Below are 21,145 nucleotides of genomic sequence, written 5' to 3'. Positions count from 1 at the left end.
CAGCTCTGTTGTTGGGGTCATTGTGATGAGTTTTAAGAGATGATGTTGTAGCTCATAACTGTTTATGGTATATAGGTAACAAATTAAATGAGACTAATGATGTATTAAAGATTTCCATATCTGAAATTAAGCTGTATAGTACCTAACATTGGAGGATTCAACACCTCCTTTGAGTCTGAACTGTTACAATTTTTTCTCCCAAACTTGTTGTATTACCTGTGCATTAGTATCCCTTAACTAATTAATAAAAGTTTGTTGACTAAACATGTGTCATCTCTGTCACCTTTTAGTTACTTTTTTATAGCTATTGCAATGTACAATATAGTTGATGGGATTGTAGATTGTGTAAAGATGATGAAGATGGTTATATACAGACAATCAGTGGAATATAATAAACTTATTAGGGTGAATATTTTGACAAACACAAGGCTGTGAAATAAGATTAATAGTCCTTTTAGCCAAGTACAGACAATAGACTATATATATTCAAACCAACATCACACATTAAAAGGAGCCCTTAGTGCATAGGTGTCAAACTCTGGCCCGCGGGCCAAATTTGGCCCGCAGCGTAATTACATTTGGCCCGCGAAGCCATACCAAATTACTATTAGAGCTGGCCTGCTGGTATTATACAGCTAATATATATATTGTTTAGTATTAAGCTTTGCTGTTCCATATTCAGTTTTTCAGCTAAACTTGTTTGAGTCCATAAAGACTCATTCTTATATCTGGAGGAAGATTTTTTTCTTCAATAAATATTAACGTTAGCCCGCGACTTTGTTCCATTTTGAATTTTGGCCCACTGTGTATTTGAGTTTGACACCCCTGCCTTAGTGCATAAATGTTTTTTTAAATGCAGCTGAATAATTAGGGTTACAATTTTATCTAATACTGGCTTTTATCACACTTGTTCATAGTTTATTAAAGCTGCACTTAGTTGCCACTAATTGTGCTCATGAAAAAAAGGAAATATATATTTGTACAGTACTGTGCACAACCCCTCACTGAGCCACCCCTCACTTCTTTATATTTTGCTAGGAAACTGGAAATTTGGGGCTGAGATTTATTGAAACGTACAAAAATTCCTGGAAAATAGTGTAGGTGAAAATAACTCTAAAAAGCTTGGAATGTCCACCTTCAATCACCAACACAGCCTGAACTCTGTTAGGAAAGCTTTCTTTTAATTTCTCAAAGAAGTCAAGCCAAGCCAGTTTATTTATACTGTGCACTGAAACACAACAGACACTGAACAAAGTGCTGTCACAACACTGGTTCATTCCTTGATATAGGTGGTTTTTTGTTGTTTTGTTTGTTTGTTTTCCATTAGTAGGTCAGTGTTAAGTGGTTTAACAAACAAATAACATTCTTCTGAAAATGTTAAGGTACAAGAACTGGACTGAAAATCATTTAAAAGACTTTAAGAGAACTATTGCTCAAGACTGCTTTAAAAAATTACCAGAAAGTCTGGTTTCTTGGAAGCAAAATATAAGGACATAGGAGTGGCTCAAGACACAGCACTGTAAAGTTATTTAGATTTGGAGAGAGATTATGAAGCAAAACTAAAATTTAAAAACTGACTAAAAAGATTCATCTCCCCTCCCACCTACACGTGGCCTGTAAAAGGCCCTGTAAGCTTAAAATAAAAGTACATGCTGTTTATTGTGAATAGAAAAAACGGATCACGTGCATTCTGGGGCTTGAAGTCCAAGTGCAGCCGCGAAGCTGAAAGAGATTCCACTGAAGAAATACAAGTCCCATGATGCCTCAGCTGTGACTGCGCTCTTAACACCTGATTGTCAACAGGGCAGAAATGTCTGTGGTTAGCGTGGAAGACAGGCGCTCAACGATGGACAGCGAAGCGAAAATTTCCTCTGTATCGAACAGGTATAGAGTTTGTAGATTGCTTCGGAAACCTTTGGTATTATAGTACATTATTATGACGTTACTGGATGCATTTTTTTTTTCATCTTATCCTGGCAGTTGGGTTAAGCATCTTTACGGAAACACGACCTGTTACACTGTACGTCCCAGTGGTACAGTAATTAATATATAATACGCCTGATAAATGTAACAGCAGTCTAGAAGTTACAGTATAATTATTAGTTTATTATAAATATAATAAACCCGAGGCCTGCTTTTTGAGTCTCTCTTTTTGTCCACTCTCTCTCCCTCTCTTTGGCTTTACGATCTGTCATCTTATTTTACACGAGGTTGCCTCGTAGCTTTACTTCATTGTAATCTTCGGAAGCGAAGAAATCACATCAAACACGTCTTTACCAAGCAGTCACTGTTAACTGAAACATGCTCACCTATTTTAACGTGTAATGGGAATCGCTAGAGAGAATTGGAGAGCTAGCTTAAAGCAGAGAAAGTGGACTAAGAGAGCTTTCTTTTAGCAGAGGTGGAAAGCACGCGCCTTGGTGTTTTCTGGAGGTACTGCGGCGTGAGTAAAGCGGGTATTTCTGGCAAATGTCATCTTCCTATGGGATATATAAGGTAACGGAACAGAATAACATTTGGGTTAGGTGACTAAGACTCAAGCTGAAGCACTTGGTCCAGTTGTTTGTCAGCTGCTGGTCTGCCTTAGATGTTCAATACCTCGTTATTCCACAAGAGGGCGGTATTGTATTGGTGTGTCCGGAACAGAGAAGTTCCTGCTCTTCTAGACGTCAACCTTAGTGGCTCGCAGGCTTTAAAGTTATACTCACATTATTAAATGTATGACCGCTGATATTAATATAGTTGTATGACAGAACTCAGTTGGTCACTAAACTATAACCTAACACAGAGGCACCATAAACTGTTAATTGAGGCAGTACCGGGCCAGTCGAGAGCTCTGCAAGGCAAAGGTTCTATGCACTGCAACCTCCCTTTATCACTGAATATATTTGACTTTTTTTTTAAATTAGTAAGTAAAGTCAGCATTACATGCTGTTACTAATACGTTTAGCTTATATTATAGTGTGTTTACAGTATTAGTTTTAGGTTAAGTGTTATTGCAGCCGAGACTTTGTAAGCCTCCTGTGCATCACTGTCGCCATAGCGAGATGGCTGAATGTTTGGCATAGAAACCAGTTCAGGCGTCTTGTTTCGATGTGGCTTTCTTGCTCTGCAGCTGTCCTCTCGATGAAGATTAAAGCGATAGTGACACTACCAAACCATTACAGTTCAGATTAGAGGAGAACACTCAATTCTCTTTCCCCTGTTGGTCCCCTGTATAATATAAAAAAGTGAATAAAGAGAAATGAAGTCTGGTCAGAATCCATGTTCCAAAATATTTGGAAAAGCTTTCATGTTGCTTTGTATTATAGCTAGTAGCTTCTCTAAGCTGCTTGATTGTTTTTCTGTGCACTGAAAAGCAATTAGTCCATCTCCTCTGAACTCTGAGCATAATGATTTGTTTGTCTGTACAAGTTGTGGCTAGGGAGGAGTGGAATGGCGTGCATGTGTGTGTGTGTGTCTGTGTGCGTTTCCCAGGGCTGTTCCCCAGACCGTCAGCTGATAGAGCAGCAGTGGTAGTGTTGGGTTTCATCATGCTGTTTATTCCCCAGTCTTCACTGTGAGTGAAAACAGGGAGGGGACTTTGCTCTTCGGGCGTGTGTGTGTGTGTTTGCTGTGGTGCTGACATCTCTAGACTCGGTATAAGGCACACAGAGGCACTGTATGTCCCCACAGGGTAAAAGCACATCAGCTCCCCTCTACCCTTCCCCTCTGTCATCCCCGCACCCCCTTCAATTTCTCTTCACCTCCCCAACACAGCCTGAGGCGTCTCTGTTGTGAATTCAGCCAACTGCATCAACATCAGAGGAGAATAATGGCTGGCTGTGTGACTGCGCTGCACTCTTGTTATTTATTTCTTTGTTTTGTCTTGTTTTGGGTTGTTTTTTCCACCCTCTAGTTTGTTTCTTCTCTTGTCACTCTCTTCTGGTTCCTCTTTCACCTCCGGCCACATACTGCGACACTGACTGCCAAAGACAGATGACCCAAGCTTGGCATGTGTCTGTGTGTGTTTATATATGTGGGTGTGTGCGTGTGTGTACCAGGAGTGGTGTGGTCTGGTTCTAACCCGGTGCTATTAATACACCCTAATGAACATAATCTGGAGGGCAGGTTATCCTCTTATGTTTGTTGGCTGGGCGTCTAATGGGAGGAGCAGCGAGTTAGTGAAAGAGGAGGGAAATGCTGTGCTGTAGTTTCACACTGAGTGCGCCTCCTCTACCAAGCTGCAGTGCCTTCTCTCTCGCTCTGTTGAGAGAATGGAAGAAATAGAAAGCTAAGCAAATGTTTAAAGTTTCGTTTCTCATCCAAGCCGATTCCCATGTATATTAACCACCTTCTGTCGCCACCTCTCTGGATGTGATGCTCCAGAGAGGAGCGCTGTTAAGTGTGTGTTTGAGTGCATATGAATATGTACACTGAGTATACCGGCTGACAATAGTATAGGATTAAAACACAACTTTTGGAGTACAAACACTGGAAGCTTCCCAGTTATGAACACTCTACCAGCTTACTCAGGAGCTAGAATATCTGGCTGTTGGACGCTAAGATCTGATGGCAGGTAAGTGCATTTTATTTCCTTTAATGTACTCCTTAGGTGACCTGGGCAACTTTATTCCTGTCTGTAGTTTAAATGTCCTTAAAATGTGTACAGCTAATGCTTTTAAAAGTCTGGATAAACAGGAAAGACAACTCCAAGTTGAAGCTCACTTGTTTATACCCTCTAGGTTTTTGTCTACATACTTTAGGAAATGTGGCACCTTCTAAGTGCAAACGTGATGTGAGGAACCGTAAAGTTTTTTTTAAACTGAGAATTTTACACTGACATTACAGTAGTGTTACGTACTTGTACATACTCGTTTTTTATGAAATCTTGTTGGACAAATGAACAAGCTGATGTGAAACAGTAGTCACTTTATGCAGCTAGGTTGTGTTAATTTACTCTTTGTGTGAGCCATTGTGGAGAAAGTAAAGAAAAACATGTCGCTTTACTGACATTAGATGTGACGTTGCGTCTTGATTTGCTGCTAATATTATCCTTCAATCTGCTGCCCATAAGGCTTAGATGTCTGCTTCATAAGGGCCTTCTCAGGTACCCCACACTATAACTTCTTATCACAAAGGTGCATTCATGTAATGTTTTGAAGCACTGGGTACTGTAAGTGTAACCACAGAACAAGGACATGATTCAGCACAGTCAGCTAAGCTAATCTTTTATTGCACACTAGTTGGGTTTTAACTGATAACCATACTTCAGTGAGCTATGTCCTGCGCACGCTCTCAGCAGTCTCCCACTCTGCTCCCTGGCTCCCTCTAACCAGGTGACCCTGGTGAGATAAGATAAATCTTTGTTCTCTCTTGTTTGCTCCTCTTCTGAGCTCCTGGCAGTCCACCTGGGCAGGTATATGACCTATATAAATGTGTGGAGCCTGACAGTTGACTGGAAAACAGAGGAAGATCTAAGACTTGTTTATTACAAACGCCGCTATAGTTATGGCCGCTGGCTTTTTACAGTCTTCACTGGGTGAAGTGTGGATGGCTCGGATAATGCAGTAAGTGTTCCAACTGTTGCTCAGTTAGGCATACCGCACACAGATGTTACGTTGTATTTGTTAAACAATGAACGCAGCAGTTGTTTTCATGATGATTGTGGGCGGCAATCGTTGAGCGACTTTAGATTGCTTCGCTAATCGAGTGGCATTTTCCTAAAAAAGCAATATTTTGTTTATCAAACGTCAGCGGCACAGCAGATTCTTGAGACGCTGACAAAATAGAGTTATGTAAGAGAAGTGAGGCTGTTGTTTTAGAGGAAGTAATAGAGAGGTTGCTCACCAATCTGCTCGACCAGTTCTTTGTACCAAGTTTTTTCTCTGCTCTGAATTCCAGTTACTCACAACTGCCGACTGATTTGTAAAGGCACAACATTAAACTTAGTCATTATAGGTTAAGTAACTTACAATAGTGAAAGAGTAGCCCATATGTGCAGCTGTTTGCAGTTTAGACACAAAACTCTTGCAATGGGTATTACATAAATTTCTTTCTTAATTTCTTCTATCTTACAGAACAGATGAGAGACCATCAGGTGTAGTTTGAATAAGTCAATGCAAATTCACTCCATGCCTCGCTCGCCTAAGCACCTTGTACCTGTTTTGAATTGGCTTGTTGTCATTTGTTTATGAGGGCCTTTTTGCAGCAATCTTTTCGCTCGTAAAACTGATCACAGGACTATTCGATTAGTTGAATCAACATTTCTCCACTTCTAACATGTTCTGTAGGTGTTTTTAGGTACTGTAACCACCTGCTTTTCTAGCATGCTGTCTTTCCAGTGGCAGATACCTGATCCTTTCAATTGGTAAAATACAATGGACTATGAAAACACAATCCATCACTTTGACTCTATAATTCTCTTATGGTTATGGGGAGCTTTAGATGTAATATATTATACCATCTGTACATTAGTACCTGCAGCAGTTACACTGGACAAGACTGGACAAAGTTGACAGGTTGAAAAATTAACCAGTGACAGGAGGGAAAATGCTACACTGCTGTTTTGTTGGTAACTAACTGGGCCGCCTTTCTTTAGTCAATCTGTTCATCCATTGCATGGTTACATGCCACAAACAATGTCTGTCTCTGTGTGTCTAATGTGTCACCGGGCATTAGATACAAGGGGACAACAAGGCTATACCAAATAAGAGATTGCTATTTCAGTGGGACTGATCCTGTATATTACATTGGTATGTTATTGCCTTGATTCTGTTGTTTTACCTCGTTACCTTTCCATGAACGCTCACCGATGTTAGAAGTTGAAATCATGACACAGCACATTCGGGTTCAGTGTGTCTTACTATATACAGGTGGAGAAGATGTGATGATGGAGAATGTTGGCGTTATACTGCTACGCAAAAGGTTTTATGAAACCCAGAAAAATGCAGTGACAAGAAGGAAAGTTGCTTCCTGTGTACCAGAGAGTAATGTCATGTTTCTCATCTGCAGTGGAGGTGGCGAGGGATCACTCGACCGTCTCCTCCCCTCGGTAAGCACAGGCCTCTCGCCCAGGAAAAGGTCAACCAGCCAGTGTAAGTCAGAGCCTCCTCTGCTACGCACCTCCAAACGAACAATCTACACTGCTGGTCGCCCACCCTGGTACAACGAGCATGGAACACAGTCCAAAGAGGCATTTGTCATTGGTAAGAAGAATGACTTTCTGTGTTTGACATTTAGACATCATAAAGATCTATGACCTGTCAGAGCCCCAGCTTAGATTAAGTGGTGAGTTTTCATCTAAAGTATTATAAATATGTTCGGATTGTACCTTTAAATTTAGGAAACTAATGAATAATTGTTTATAAACTAACCTTGTACTTTGTATAAGTGAAAATTTTTAATGTTTAGAAAACTCAGGGAATGCACACATTAGCATAATTTCTTCCCATATAGTTGTGGCACAAAGTTGTCATTACCTTATTTAAGGTAAGGTAAGGCATTTTCTTGGCGTATTTGACCATTTTATGAAGAAGAAAGCTTGAGAAACCTAAGCCCAGTTAGAGATGCACTGGTTAAAATTAGTTGTTTTTCACAAACTGGAGAGTTTCCTCTTTGGCAGAGTGTTTTTAAATACAGGAAAGCCCTGCTATACTAGTGATAAAGGGCATTAACTCACAATTTCTCACTGGATGGAGCAAAGCAGATCCATCCAAGTATGTTAAAGATGGGTGTGCCCTGCTATCAGGAAGTGCTGAACTAATGTGTGAGAGACTTTGTGAAAAATAGGAATAAAGAGAACGTATATGTTGAAGAATGTTATTGGCTCTGTTTCTGCATGCCTTTTTAAAATAGCCTAAAGCAACCTCACAATGCACTCAAACAAGTCTTGCCAAACTAGTCAAACTACTGATAGCATGTTTGCACCAAGTGAAGGTACACTTACCAAACACTTTATTAGGGCCACCTTGCTGGTACCAGGTTGGATCTCCTTTGGCCTTCAGAACAGCCTTAATTCATGACATAGATTGAAAAAAGTACTGGAAACATTGCTCAGAGATTTTTGTCCACATTGACATGGACTGATTCTTATATAGCGCTATTTTACCTCAGCACTCAAAGCGCTTGTTTTTTTTATTGACATGACAGCATCACACAGTTACTGCAGATTTGTTGGCTGCACATCTCAAAGGTGTTTTCTCACTTGCATTGATCTGTGACTGTGGAGGCCATTTGAGTAACTCCTTGTCATGCTTAAGGATCCACTTTGAGATGAGTTGAGATTTGTAACACGGCACATTTTCCTGCTGGAAAATGTGACCACATGAACATGGTCAGTAACAATACTTGGACTGTGGCATTTAAACATTGCTCAAGTCGCTACTAAGGAGTCCAAAGTTTGTCAAGAAAATATCCGCCACATCATTACACCGCCCTGAAGGCAGGGTGGTTAGATTAGATTAGCCTCTATTGTCCTCTGGGGACAAATTTACCTTGGACAAGCGAGGGAAACACATCATGTAAAATAACACACATATGCAAACACTCACAGAGAAAATGTAACTCCAACTCACAGTTTTGTACCTTTTTCCTGAAGACATCAACTCATAATCATTATAAAGGATGTCATTTTTGTCCGTAGTAATTTTAACTATCTTTGAATCAGATTTTGAATTTGGGATCTGAGCTTGACAGAAAGGTTTTCAAACCATGTAGTGATACCATAACAGATAATAGATTCAACAGTTCCCCTAACATCACGCATTTATTCACTCCAAGGTAGCCTTAAGCTCTGAAAACCTCTGACTCTGCCATCTGAACGTCACAGCAGACGTTTTTCCAATTTCCTTTTTTCCAGTTTTGTTGACCCCTGGAAACTGTAGCATCAGATTTTCTATTTTTGGGTCATCCTCTGTAAAATCTAGAGATGGTTGTGTGGGAAAATCCCAGTAGATAAGCAGTTTGTGAAATAATTACAGTAAAACCATACCTATTAGTCATTTCAACTTTCTTCCCAATTCTGATGAACTTTTTAAACGTCTGCAGATCATCTTGACCATGTCAACTTGCCTAAATTCTTTTGTTTTTGTAATTTAACTGGAAGGAAGTTATTACTCAATGGCTGTTTGTCAATTTTTAATTTCAGGCCTGTGTGGTGGCAGCGCTTCAGGAAAGACAACTGTAGCAAGGAAAATCATAGAAGCTTTAGATGTACCCTGGGTTGTACTACTCTCAATGGACTCTTTTTACAAGGTATTTCTGTGGTGTCTACAAAACCGTATATGTCCTTTTGCATGCAGTGATACATTTGTCACTGTATCTGTGAAGTTGTTAAAAGTTATCTGAATTTTTAAATGTTGCTGCATGTCTAAATAAGTGTTTAGAGTTATAAATAAGACATGTGATAGGTCCAAGAAACTCTGTTCTTATCACTTTTGTCTTGAATGGCTGTTAACCACCCAGGGGCCTAAAGGAAGGCTAAAGAAAAGCGAGCCTGAGTGCAGGAAACAGGGTGAAAGAGAAAAGGAAACATTTCCTTTGGATCCCAGAGGGAAAATGAGAAAAAGAGGTTTTGATTAGAGAGAGAGAAGAAACAGAGTAGATAAAATATAAGGAGGCAGTGCTGAAAACAAGGATGAAAACACAGTGATGGGTGTTAGGGGGAGAGAAAAAGAGATGTAGTGAACAGTGTAGCAAGAGCCATCATTCTTGCCCCCTCTACACCTCCACCCACTCTCTAGTTGTGTAATCCTGTCAAAATCTGACAGCGGCAGATCAGACTGTGCAGAGTTGGAGGGATTTACCAGTGACCAGTGCCGCTGTAGCCCTCAGCAAGTGGTGGTCTGCTCACCACATTTTACAAAAGATTGCCATTTATTTTCAGTTAATCTATGCATTTTTATATTTTGCTTTTTTTCCAGTATAACATTGGTTTATTACATAAATATGTTACCAGTTCATTTGAGAAGGGAGTGTTGCTGTTCATTAACTGCCAAATACCAGGACTGGGTTTTTAATGTTCAACCACCCAAAGGACAGATACGTGCATGCACATACCACCTCGTACGGACGTCACTGTGGCACATGATGTCCTCCTAAATTTAGGTCCCCAAACTTCTCTGCTCTCGATCAGCGATCTGTGCCAAAATGTTTTTGCGTTATTATTTGTGAATGCATCATTTGTTGTACTGCAAAACACGTGTGTAATGTTAGTTGACTAAGAGATTTTTCTTTTGATATGCAAATATTATTATGTGTTCATGCCATTTTCTCAGGAAATCTTGTAGCATTGAAAAGCAGCATGCAGTGGTGACATACTCTAACTTCAGTATCATGGCAATCCTCAGGTCCTGTCCCCAGAGCAGCAGGCAATGGCTGCCAGTAACGACTATAACTTTGACCACCCAGATGCCTTTGACTTTGATTTGCTGACACACACCTTGCGCAAACTCAAACAGGGCAAGAGCGTGAAAATCCCTGTGTATGACTTTACAACTCACGGGAGACAAAAGGACTGGGTAAGGATGAATGCACAGACCCAAACATTTGGCTTTGTATTTTTAAGTTATTAAGTAGCGTGTCATTTTTGCATATAATCCCTCCTTTTTGTTTACCGAAGAAGGTTTTAATCCTCTTTTCTATAGATTTAGCTGCATTGTAAAGCTGTACATCTCCAGATGGTCTCCGACAGATCGCTATTGTGATATCTGTCTACTTCTCTTTATCCTATCACACACAGACATTCACACATTAGTGAGGCAAGTCAGTTTGAGAGCTTACAACGATTGTTGGAATACATGCACACTTAATGTGTAGTGCTTTAATGCCCTCGTTCTCATTTTTGGTATGTAAATTTTATTGTGTTATTACATGTACATGTCTCTGCCCCAGAAAACAGTTTATGGAGCCAGTGTTATCATCTTTGAGGGAATCATGGCCTTTGCAGATAAAGAACTGTTGCAGGTAAGAGAAGGTCATTAGCCCTGAACAAACCAATACAAGGTCCTACTGTCAGCTTTGTTGTCAAAAATATGTATTACCTAATAAAAAAAAACACTCTTAGAAAACACATACAAGTGGTGTAAGAGGTCTTTATTAAACAAGAGGTAGCTGTTTATTTTTCCCATGTTGTGTACATAGACAAGATTTGCAGGTTTTTAAAATAGATTCAGCATATGCATGATAGCCCAAGATAAGTAAATAGATTGAAAAGCCTGATATGTTTGTATGCACTGTGTGTCAGCTAATATGTGCAGAGAAGTGAATATTGATTTAAAGATAAGAAAAAAATATCTGCAGTACATAGTTTGTCCACTTGAGGGCGCTGACAGGTTTGTTTTTCAACTGTTAAGTGTCATCGATTTAAAAGACGTAATGGTTCTGAATAACTGCAGTATCAACTGCAACACAGTAAAGTTAATGAGTTTTTTCCTTTAAAGGTCTGTTAAAATCAGAAGTCATTGTAAGCAAAAGAGAAGCAAACATTTTCATTAGTTATCTAATATTCATTCATTTTTCATCTATACTTACATTGACGTTGCAGGAAATATTTTTTGCTTTCAGATCTTTCATTCATTCATTCAATTTTTTTCTAGAATTTCTTGCAGGCTTTCACAATAACCCTTTAAAAATACAAATTTGAATACAGTTTGGTATTTTAAGCTCGCTATTTTCATGTCATCTGTTTGTGAATGTGTCTTATATTACTTTGTGTTGATCTAATCAACTTGTTTTTCCAGTTGCTGGACATGAAGATCTTTGTGGACACAGACTCTGACATCCGCCTGGTGCGCCGATTGAGGAGGGACATTACAGAAAGGGGCCGAGATATCGAGGGGGTCATCAAGCAGTATAACAAGTTTGTTAAGCCAGCTTTTGAACAATACATTGAGCCTACCATGCGACTGGCTGATATCGTGGTGCCACGTGGTGAGTATATACCAACATACTTTCATGTACATGTTCAGTATAGCAGCAACAATCCTAAAAAGATTTAAAATTAAAGCCTCATTTTTATGCTTTCTTTTTTTTCCGGTCAGGAGGTGGCAACATGGTGGCAATCGACTTGATCGTACAGCATGTTCACAGTCAGTTGGAGGAGGTAAGTGAGGTCATGCTTACAGACATAAATATAAATACACACGCAGAAAATCTGTCATGCCACTTAAATAGTTAATTTGGGGGGAGAATTATAACCTTTCATTTGTCCTTTTTCTTGATGGCCTCTGGGTCAGTACATCTAGTTATGTTATTGCATTCATAAGAGGGTGTATGTGCAGGCTCCCCTTCAGTATGTGCCTGTAATTTCAAGGCAGATCACCCCCTCTAGTGGAAAGAAACTTTACTGAGGCTGAATGTCTGTAAGTGCTTTGGGGAAAGGTTTAATCATTAACACTCAATGGAAAAAACTGTTCTAAACTGGTTTTGGTTTTGCTAACTTTCCTAGTAACAGTAACAAACTGTAGTTATTTGGTTCAGAGAACATAAATTTTAAATTGCTTTGTTTTTTTATCTTCTACTTTTTTCTTCTCTTATGTGTTTATTTGAACACTCAAAAAACTTGACAAGATTTTAAAAAGTGTTTAATTATTAGTCATTTTCTGAATCTACTGCCAAAGCACTTAAAGCAAGAAGGCTAAATGATGTTTTCTGAAATGTGCTCTATGAAAACAGGGCTTCTGTTTCTGTTTTCTTATCATTTCATACTTGAGGAGAAGAATGAATATGAATATAGCCCTTTAAATATGGCATATATGTGTGGTTTAGTGATTTACACAAACAAACAATCCCTGGTTAGACCCTTGGAGGAGACTCAAATCCCTTTGGGGAAGGACATCCGGCTAATGCAGAGCTCCCCACTGTGGTGACCCCTTGTGAATAAGGGAGCAGCTGAAAGTAGCTTCCTCAGATAAAGAAAATATGTCAGATGGAGCTTGCTGACAGAAATAGGTTTCAGTGTTTTAACCATATTAACCTCTTGCTGTGGTTATTTGTCCTGCATTAATTCAAACCAAACTAATCTCCAGGCATTTAGTTTAGGAATAAATGTAATCACAGTGGAAACATTACATCCTAATACATAATTATGCAGCATTAGTCACACAGCCTTATAAGACACCCTATCTTCATACTTGTCATACACAATGTCGATTGATGGCCTGTTAGACGCACTTTGGGATTAGCTGTGCAACATGCACTAATCACTGGTCACCAAAGGCACGCTCTTGGCTGTCGGAGCACTTTGCCCTACTGTGCAGTTTGCTTTGTTCCCTCACAACATACACACACTGAAACACATATGCTGCTGATGGACTGCTCTCTCACTCTCTCCCCCTCATCACCAAATCCCTCCATTGCTTGCAGCGGGAACTCAGCGTCAGGTAGAGTGGCCTTTATCCTTTATATCGTTCTCTCCTCAACATCTGCCCAGTTCCCCTGCTGCACCAGCTTTTTTACTGGGAGAGCGAGAATAAATGTCAAATCAGAAGAGAGCAAAACCAACCTCTACCTTCCACCGACGTGCTGGCTGCCATGACACGTCACCAGGCGGCATTCTTGTATCTTGTAGCTAACCAAATATGGCTAATTAGTGCTCTGTCAGTGGGGACATAATACACGGTTAAGACTCGGTCCACACCACCTCAGAATAAGAAGAAGTGGATCAAAATGTGCGAAAACTGCTGTCAACATTTAAAAGCTGCACTCTGATAAGAAGTTTGAAAGTGGTGTAGTGCAGCCAGCATTCAGTGTAAAGGTGTTGGTTTTCCTTCTCTCTACCTTTTAAAGAAATGACAACTCACACTCTTCCTGCCTTCTGTGTCTAAAAATACACCAATGAGTCAAGTCACTGACCCCTCCTTTCAGCAGCAGCAAGAATAAGAGAGAGAGTGACTACAACTGAAAACGAGAGAGAGAGGAAGCTCTTGCTACAGCTATTGTTGACTATCGCATACCTCAGCCACAGAAAAAGTTTCCAATACCCTACTACAAAGCGCTGAGTTTTTCCATTGAATGTCGGCCACAGTATCTGAGACAGAGAGAGAGAGGAAGTGAGCTTGGTGTCTGTCTTTAGACACAGGATGTGCTGGGGCCTGTGAGCTGAAATACCAACTTCTACTGTTCTACACAGTGTAAGAGTGACAGCCACACGATAGTTTGTGCACCTCCCACGCATACACGCAAGGGATGCATGGGTACAGATATCAAAATCGGAGCTAACACTTGGTTGGTTTCTTTTTCTCATTGCATTATTATTATTATTATTATTATTATTATTATTATTATTACTATTAAATTTTGATGTCATTTAGTTCAAGGACTTTTGACATTTGCAATTCTGGCTGTCACACTTTTCACTGTTCTCGATAATCTTTTCATCCACCTGATTTTATGTCTTTTCTCATTTTTCTTCCTCTTATCTGTTGTTGTTTTTTTTTTGGTTTGTTTTTTTGTTTATCTGTGTCCCTCCCCATAGAGGAAACTTCGCTGGGATATGTGAGCAGACATGCTATGATTTCTCTTTTCTTTGCATCTGGCTAATGTGTATCTCAGTGGCATTGCAGTCAGTCTAGTGTGAACAACACTGCATCACTGAGAATTTGTAAAAGCGTGTCTATTCCCCTCAAGTCCAAGGTAGAGCGAGGCTAACAAGGCATTCAGAACTAATATTTATTCATGCAAACATGGGGAAATATTAGAAGTGCAGCCCTACCATGGGAAACTAATTATGCATGTGTTTATATTGCACATTTAAATCTTTTATTTGTATCTGTATAATTATAATTTTCAAATTAATCTATTTTTCCATTATCACGGTCTCTGTGGTGTTATTTTCCACTGAAATACTCAAAACTGGCCCTGTGTGCGCTGCAATTTTGTGTGTGCTTCTTCCCAAGCACTCCCATTACTGTGGGTACACTGCCATTATCAACTTTACTCTAACTGCTATTGAAAAATTATTTGTGTGGGGTTTTTTTGTGTTATTTATTTATCTGTTTTTGCATGCACACACAGGTCTGTGTGTGTGTTAAAGTGTGTATGTGCACGTGTGTGTGTGTGTGTGTGTGTGTATGACCTTGCACATACTGTACACATGCGTGCAGAGCAGTCTTAATTGCACTGGCTTTCACGTGTTGCACTCATGCGTCTGTCCATCTTTTCTCTTTTCCGCTGCTCTCGGCGTGTACCACCCCCGCGCTACTATTTGTTGCCGTGGTTACAGGGCAGCCCTGGCTTCTGCACACCAGGCCCAACCCCTCCCCCAGACCCTCAGCGTTCTGGAGAGCACACCTCAAGTCAGGGGCATGCACACCATCATCAGGTAAAAGCTAAGAAAGCACATTGTTGTTCCGTTAATAACTGCATTTGTTTTCATGGAAACCTGGACGGTGGAAAGCTGCCGAATAAACCTTCGATCCTTCTTTTCTCGACCATCACATCTAGAAACAAGGAGACCAGTCGCGATGAGTTCATCTTTTACTCTAAGAGGTTGATGCGGCTGCTGATTGAGCGAGCCCTCTCCTTCCTCCCCTCACAGGTCCCAAACACAAACACAAAACGGTTCAATTCAAGTATTGTATTACACTCTTTCTTAATTAAGTTACGTTCTTTATACCAAGGAGGGCATTTAAACAATTGGAAAACTACCACAGATAGAGAGAGGTGTAGGAGAAAGAAAGCATGAGATAACCACTCAATAGAAAGATGCTGACAAGTCACACACGGAGACCGTGCTACAGTGTGTGGCCCTGAAATGGGGAAAAATCTGAAAAGGCACTGATAAGTGGAAAAAAGAATCTCCCCATCTGTCTTCTACAAAGAAAATCAGATAGACATAGTGTATTGGCCTGCCACATGAGTATGGAAACTTATCAAGTCACCACAGTGGAAAGTTTCCATATCTTTATCGCAACATTCAGTGTGCATTTCACAAATGCACGTGACCGACAATTCAGCATTCACTGTAGCTTGTCACAGTATATTTTCCTTACTGTGGTAGACTATAGCATCGTTCTAAAGCTCTTATGATTTTTAATATTACCTCAGGTCCACATAGTGCAGACCCCCCAGGGAGAGGATTACGAAGGCAAGACTTTCCACGGAAAGAGGGTGAGTGAACTCCATTTGCTTCCTGCTATATTCTCTGTGCGTTATTTTTAATTGAGAAAAAAAGAAAAACATTCTGAAGAGTTTTGTCTCGAAACTAAATTGATGCAATTAACCTCTGCTTAATTTTTGTACCCCTCTTTGTTTTGCTTTAGATCACAGGGGTGTCCATCCTGAGAGCCGGGGAGACCATGGAGCCGGCTCTGAGGGCCGTATGCAAAGACGTCCGCATCGGCAAGATCCTCATCCAGACCAACCAGGACACTGGAGAGCCAGAGGTAATAAACCACATTAATGTCACATGCTGTCAAAAACCTATAACCAAAAACAATTTTGGTTATATGAGTTTTTACATTTACACATTTTCACAGTAACCTCCTTTGGCCTAGTTTGCCATGAAGCAGTTGTTTGTAATATTAGAGGTTTTCTATATGTATATATATAGCTGTAGGTCATATGTGTCACATTTTAGCGTGAACCCACATCCTGTCTGTGCACAATTTTAGCTCCATTATCTTCGTCTACCGAAAGACATCAGTGAGGACCACGTGATTCTAATGGACTGCACTGTGTCCACTGGAGCTGCTGCCATGATGGCCGTGCGAGTCCTGCTGGTGGGTGCACCCAGTTGTTCACAACAATGCCAATGCCTCCTGTGCAAATGAATTGCACATGTAGATCATTTTTCACAGTTGTGTTTTCAATTTCAGGATCATGATGTTCAAGAGGACAAGATCCTGCTGGTTTCTTTGCTCATGGCTGAAATGGGAGTCCATTCTGTTGCTTACGCGTTCCCGCAGGTCAAAATCATCACCACGGCTGTCGACAAGAAAGTCAACGATCTCTTTCACATCATACCTGGAATAGGTGAGCAATGCTGAGGAAGCAGGAAGGACAGGACAGTTTTAAAGTCATTGAAATGTAAAAATAAGCATTGTAGCACTGTATTTATATTTTTTATCGATGTCGTTTATTGTTGTTTTTTAGGAAACTTTGGAGATCGGTATTTTGGAACAGACGCACCGCCTGACTGGAGTGATGAAGACATGGATGAGCCCAGTTACTAAATCAATTGCTGTCAGTTGACTTACTTTTTGAGAGTCAGGGCTGTGCTCCTGGACGATATGAAGACATACCATTTGCCCCCGTATGGCTGCTGTTGAAAAAAAAAAGACTAAAGAGAAGAAAAATGTTGCTTATTTGTATCTGTTTGGGTTTTTTTAAATAATGTTATTTAAATTTGTGTTAAATATATTTTTATTTGTACAGAATGTAATAAGGTCAGAGCGTTTTAGCACTTAAATTGTGACAATCTCTATCGATTTCTGCAGAAATGTTCTGAAAAGATTTTTCTAGCCTTAAACTGTGGACGACACAACTGAATGTGAAATTGCATGCGACATAAAAGGAAAAGAAAGAAAAAAAGAAGTAAACTTTTTAAGGTTATTTTTTACCACGCACCTTCCTCACAACTTTCACAAAAGTAAAATCAGAACATGAACTCATGTTGCTCAACTTCCATCGCCATGAGCACTTTCTGAAGGACCATTCAATCGGAAAATGTGTAGGTGTATTTTTTTTTGTCTCTCTCTTTTTTTTTTAGCTCACTGGTTCACTCTTTTCCTTCTCTGTGGATGCTGACCTAACCAGTTGAAAAGGATGTTGAAAAGCATTTTTCATTATACGGCTTTAAGTGCGTACTTGTGGTGCGTATTTATGCAGAATGTCGCTCATTTGCATATTTTTTTACTATGGATAGTCCTGACCAGTCAGCGAGCAACTCGTACGTCTTTTTGTTGCAGTGAAAATGGGTCATCTTCATTTATGTGAAGTGTTTATTTTAGTCCCTCAGATCCCAATTTATCCCTCCATTATTTCATTTTTTTCAGCAGCCCATCAGATTGTTTGTTCAAAAACGGCTTTTGTGGACATATGAACTCAAAATATCCAAAGGTCACAAAGAGTCCTGATAGTGCCTCATCTTTAAACTGTCACGCTAAAAATGAATGAGATCTGTCAATGCCGTTGCCTGTTTAACATTTCCTTACTGTTTGCTGAAAATGATGCTTTAGTTTGCCAAACACGAGGCGCTTCGCTTCATCCTTGCGGGTATACGAGTCCGGGATATTTGAGGAAAGTTGTCTATAAACTTCTGATATTATAAACCGGGCCATAATTACCATTACACAGTGTTCAGTTTAACAACATTTTCTATTTTTTCACAGTTATTTGCTTTTTTCAGGAAAGGATTCATAAAACGACAAAGGAAAAAACAAAAACATTGCACTGAAACTGTAAATCTGTTCTGTCACATACTAATATTAATTGTGTGTTAATGTACATTAAATGTGCACGGGTATGAACCGATTGTGTTATGTAGCCTCATTGGGTTTTACTCATCTGCATGTTTTGATTTTAATTCTTTTTGGGACTTTGTTTGGTTTTGTTTTGCTTTTTTAAAATATTGAATAAAAGTGCAATACAACTTTTAAACTGCTCACAGTTTATTTATGCGAAATGTGAATTTCAGAATCTAGTATTCTGCCAGCTCCCACGACTTATCTGAAAATATTCTCCACTCTGGCTGATTAAAATACACCTGCAAAAAACATAAAGCAGGGTGAATATTTCTACCTTTATCAACACATTTCGAGAACGAGAGACACATTACCTACACTCAATGAACAGGAAGGATATTGTGGTTGTCCTCTTCTCATGGAAAGTAACCTTGATATCTTCCATCACTTTCCATAATTATCACTCTGACAGCTGTCAAGATGTCAGCCACAGTAAAGTGTGATTGACGTGCATTTCATGAGGCTGATGGACAATTACAAATCAGCAGCCTCTTGGGCAGATATCAACACACATGAAGCATCGTGTTTTCTTTCTTTCTTTTTTTTAGAAGGCAGGAGGACAGTCAAAAGACATGCAAGAGATACAAATATCAAGAAGCTGAGCAGCAACATTTGTATACTTGTTTGGTTCTTCAAAATATCAGCCGATTTTAAAGGTTTTCAGCAAAGGTTAAGTAGGCTCTGAAATGAGCTAATGTGCTAAACTGGTTTAAATTTGAAACAATCTGGTCCTTTCTGCTGCTTGATCATGATGATGACAAGTGTATTTTAAAAAATCGGCACAGATGTGTTTTATTCCACGTGACTAAATGCTTGAAAACTTCAGATTGGTCCTCTGAATGAAGATGTCAGTGGAAAGTTTACCACCAGCACTGACAAACAGGAAGGTAGTGTGTCTATGTGTGCGTCTGTGCGTGTGTGAGTTGCATCCCCATTGGTAGTACAGAGCATGATGAGGTCACAGCTTGGTAGAGACAGCAGGGGTGGCCGTTAAAACTCAGCGACCTGTGTTTCTTTTTCATCCTCATGTCACCAGCTTCTAACTCCAGGTTGCTGTGCTCTCTTCCTGTGTGCCTTCTTTTGGTCTTGACTTTGAATGAAGATGAAGCTTGCCTCCCTGTCTTGCTTGACTGGGTCTGAGGAGTCTGCCATGTGGGTAAGGACTGCACAGAGGAGACTATGAAAGCTCTTCCACACAATGAGACTTTCCAAAGTTGTTGTAATTACGCTTGAGAAATCGTGGAAAGGAACCGTGTTTTTTTCATGGTTGTTATTTGTTTGGTTAAAGTGTTATCTGGCAGAGAGTGCGTCTGGGTTGTAAATGTTGAAGAGATGGTGTGAGTAGGCCAGCACAGAGCAGTAGCTTAATGCGGAGAGTAGAGGATGAATAATTCAGACGATGAAGTATTTCTGAATCATGTGAAGAGGGTTTAGATTAGTCTGTTGAAGAGGGTAAAGTATTGTCTTTCCCTTTCGCTCCCTCCTTCTCCTTTCACTCTCTCGCTCTGTGTGTGTGTGTCTTCCCCTCCACTCTCCATCTGCATAGTTTATCATGAGAGTAAAAATTCCAAGAGACTGGACTGTCCTCATAAAGTCAGGCCAGGGTGATTTAGTTGTTTTTAGTATGAGTTTTAGTTTGTGCATTAAGCTCCGTTGCCTGAGTGTTTAATTGCTCTCTGAGTGGTTTTAGTGCAAGTTAGCTAACAACAGGGGCCAGATGTGGTGTTAATCTATGGCTGGAGTTTCTGACTGAGAAAAATGGCACAAATGTGAGGCAGATATGTTGTTTGAATGCTTTTCACTGTGGCAGTGTTTGCCATCAGGTTAAAAACTTGTATTCTACCGAAATGAGCTATGATGAATCGCTGTATGCGTCGCTGCTTTAAACACAATAACATATATAGATCACAAGAACAGGAATTAAATTGTGTAACCTCAATAAACTTAATGTGACGCTGTTTCCATTAATAGCTTTTCAAGCGTTTTTTAATTTCTCAGTTTTAGTCTCGCTGGGTGGTTGCCTGTGGCGCCAAAATCACACCCTTTAACTATACAGGTGGCTAACAAATGATTTACTTTTTAGATTTTCAATTAGATCTTTGTTTGGTTTTGCTTTTGGAGTTGCTTTTTGATTTTATTTCATATGTATTTAATAATCCTGCAGGAAATAAGAACAACACCACAAAATGGAATCCAATCAATAAACCTGCTGTACTGAAATTCTTATGTTTAGCTTTAGAAAAAAAAAACTACCTTTGGGTGATATTTAGTGGTCAAAATATTATTGCTGCAAAATATGATTTCAGCTCTCCACCACGAGGTCATACAGTAGATATTTGTGCCTCCGAATTATGGAAAAACAGCTCACTAGAATATCCATCAACAGGTGTATATTTCCAGATGTGTAATCACATGTGGAGTGTTATCATAGACACATTCTCATCTTTTCTTTGTCAAGTAATTTTATTTTTGTACACATTTGCCTTCAGCGTGGACTCTGCATGCGGCGGCTCGCAGAGCGGCCTGAACAACACATCCGGTCCCGCTTTAAATCTTGAGTAGTCCTTTCAAGGACTGTCCAACCTGAGAATGGTGATTATAGGCTCAATCTCAGGTTCGTCAGCCCATGAAATGCTAACTCGCCTCAGCAAAGTATGAGAAGGAACACCAAAAAGAGCCCAAACCTTCCTGGACCGTGCTGG

The 21,145-nt window shown here is 39.9% G+C and overlaps 1 protein-coding gene across 5 annotated transcripts; it reads left to right on the top strand.

The window, feature by feature from the left end:
* The first annotated feature begins 1,806 nt into the window (after nucleotides 1-1,806).
* uckl1b (uridine-cytidine kinase 1-like 1b) lies at nucleotides 1,807-18,513 on the top strand. Of its 5 annotated transcripts, none has more exons than XM_085345697.1 (15): nucleotides 1,807-1,884; nucleotides 6,994-7,187; nucleotides 9,128-9,234; nucleotides 10,329-10,499; nucleotides 10,873-10,944; nucleotides 11,721-11,910; nucleotides 12,021-12,082; nucleotides 14,456-14,475; nucleotides 15,203-15,301; nucleotides 15,424-15,517; nucleotides 16,027-16,089; nucleotides 16,242-16,364; nucleotides 16,593-16,700; nucleotides 16,797-16,953; nucleotides 17,074-18,513. In XM_085345697.1, the coding sequence occupies exons 1-15, from the start codon at nucleotides 1,811-1,813 to the stop codon at nucleotides 17,151-17,153; spliced, it is 1,614 nt and encodes a 537-aa protein (XP_085201823.1). In that variant the 5' UTR covers nucleotides 1,807-1,810; the 3' UTR covers nucleotides 17,154-18,513. The 5 variants fall into 5 exon arrangements, with proteins under 5 accessions (XP_085201823.1, XP_085201824.1, XP_085201825.1 ...); XM_085345698.1 differs by lacking the exon at nucleotides 14,456-14,475 and adding an exon at nucleotides 13,345-13,361; XM_085345699.1 differs by lacking the exon at nucleotides 1,807-1,884 and adding an exon at nucleotides 4,160-4,558.
* Nucleotides 18,514-21,145: the final 2,632 nt, after the last annotated feature.

This window comes from Diplotaxodon limnothrissa, linkage group LG20 (genome assembly GCF_057381915.1).
Source record: "Diplotaxodon limnothrissa isolate DT_005_m linkage group LG20, D_limnothrissa_male_GT1.1, whole genome shotgun sequence".
Taxonomy (NCBI): Eukaryota; Metazoa; Chordata; class Actinopteri; order Cichliformes; family Cichlidae; genus Diplotaxodon; species Diplotaxodon limnothrissa.
Note: the sequence above shows the minus strand (reverse complement) of the source record. Positions and strands in the feature narration are given on the sequence as shown.

Bases quoted from the DNA above. Each gene is read 5' to 3' on its own strand.
- uckl1b (XM_085345697.1), top strand. From the start codon at position 1,811: ATGTCTGTGGTTAGCGTGGAAGACAGGCGCTCAACGATGGACAGCGAA. The intron at 10,500-10,872 runs GTAAGGATGAAT...TCTCTGCCCCAG, and splicing joins ACGGGAGACAAAAGGACTGG to AAAACAGTTTATGGAGCCAG. The intron at 15,518-16,026 runs GTCCCAAACACA...ATATTACCTCAG, and splicing joins TCTCCTTCCTCCCCTCACAG to GTCCACATAGTGCAGACCCC.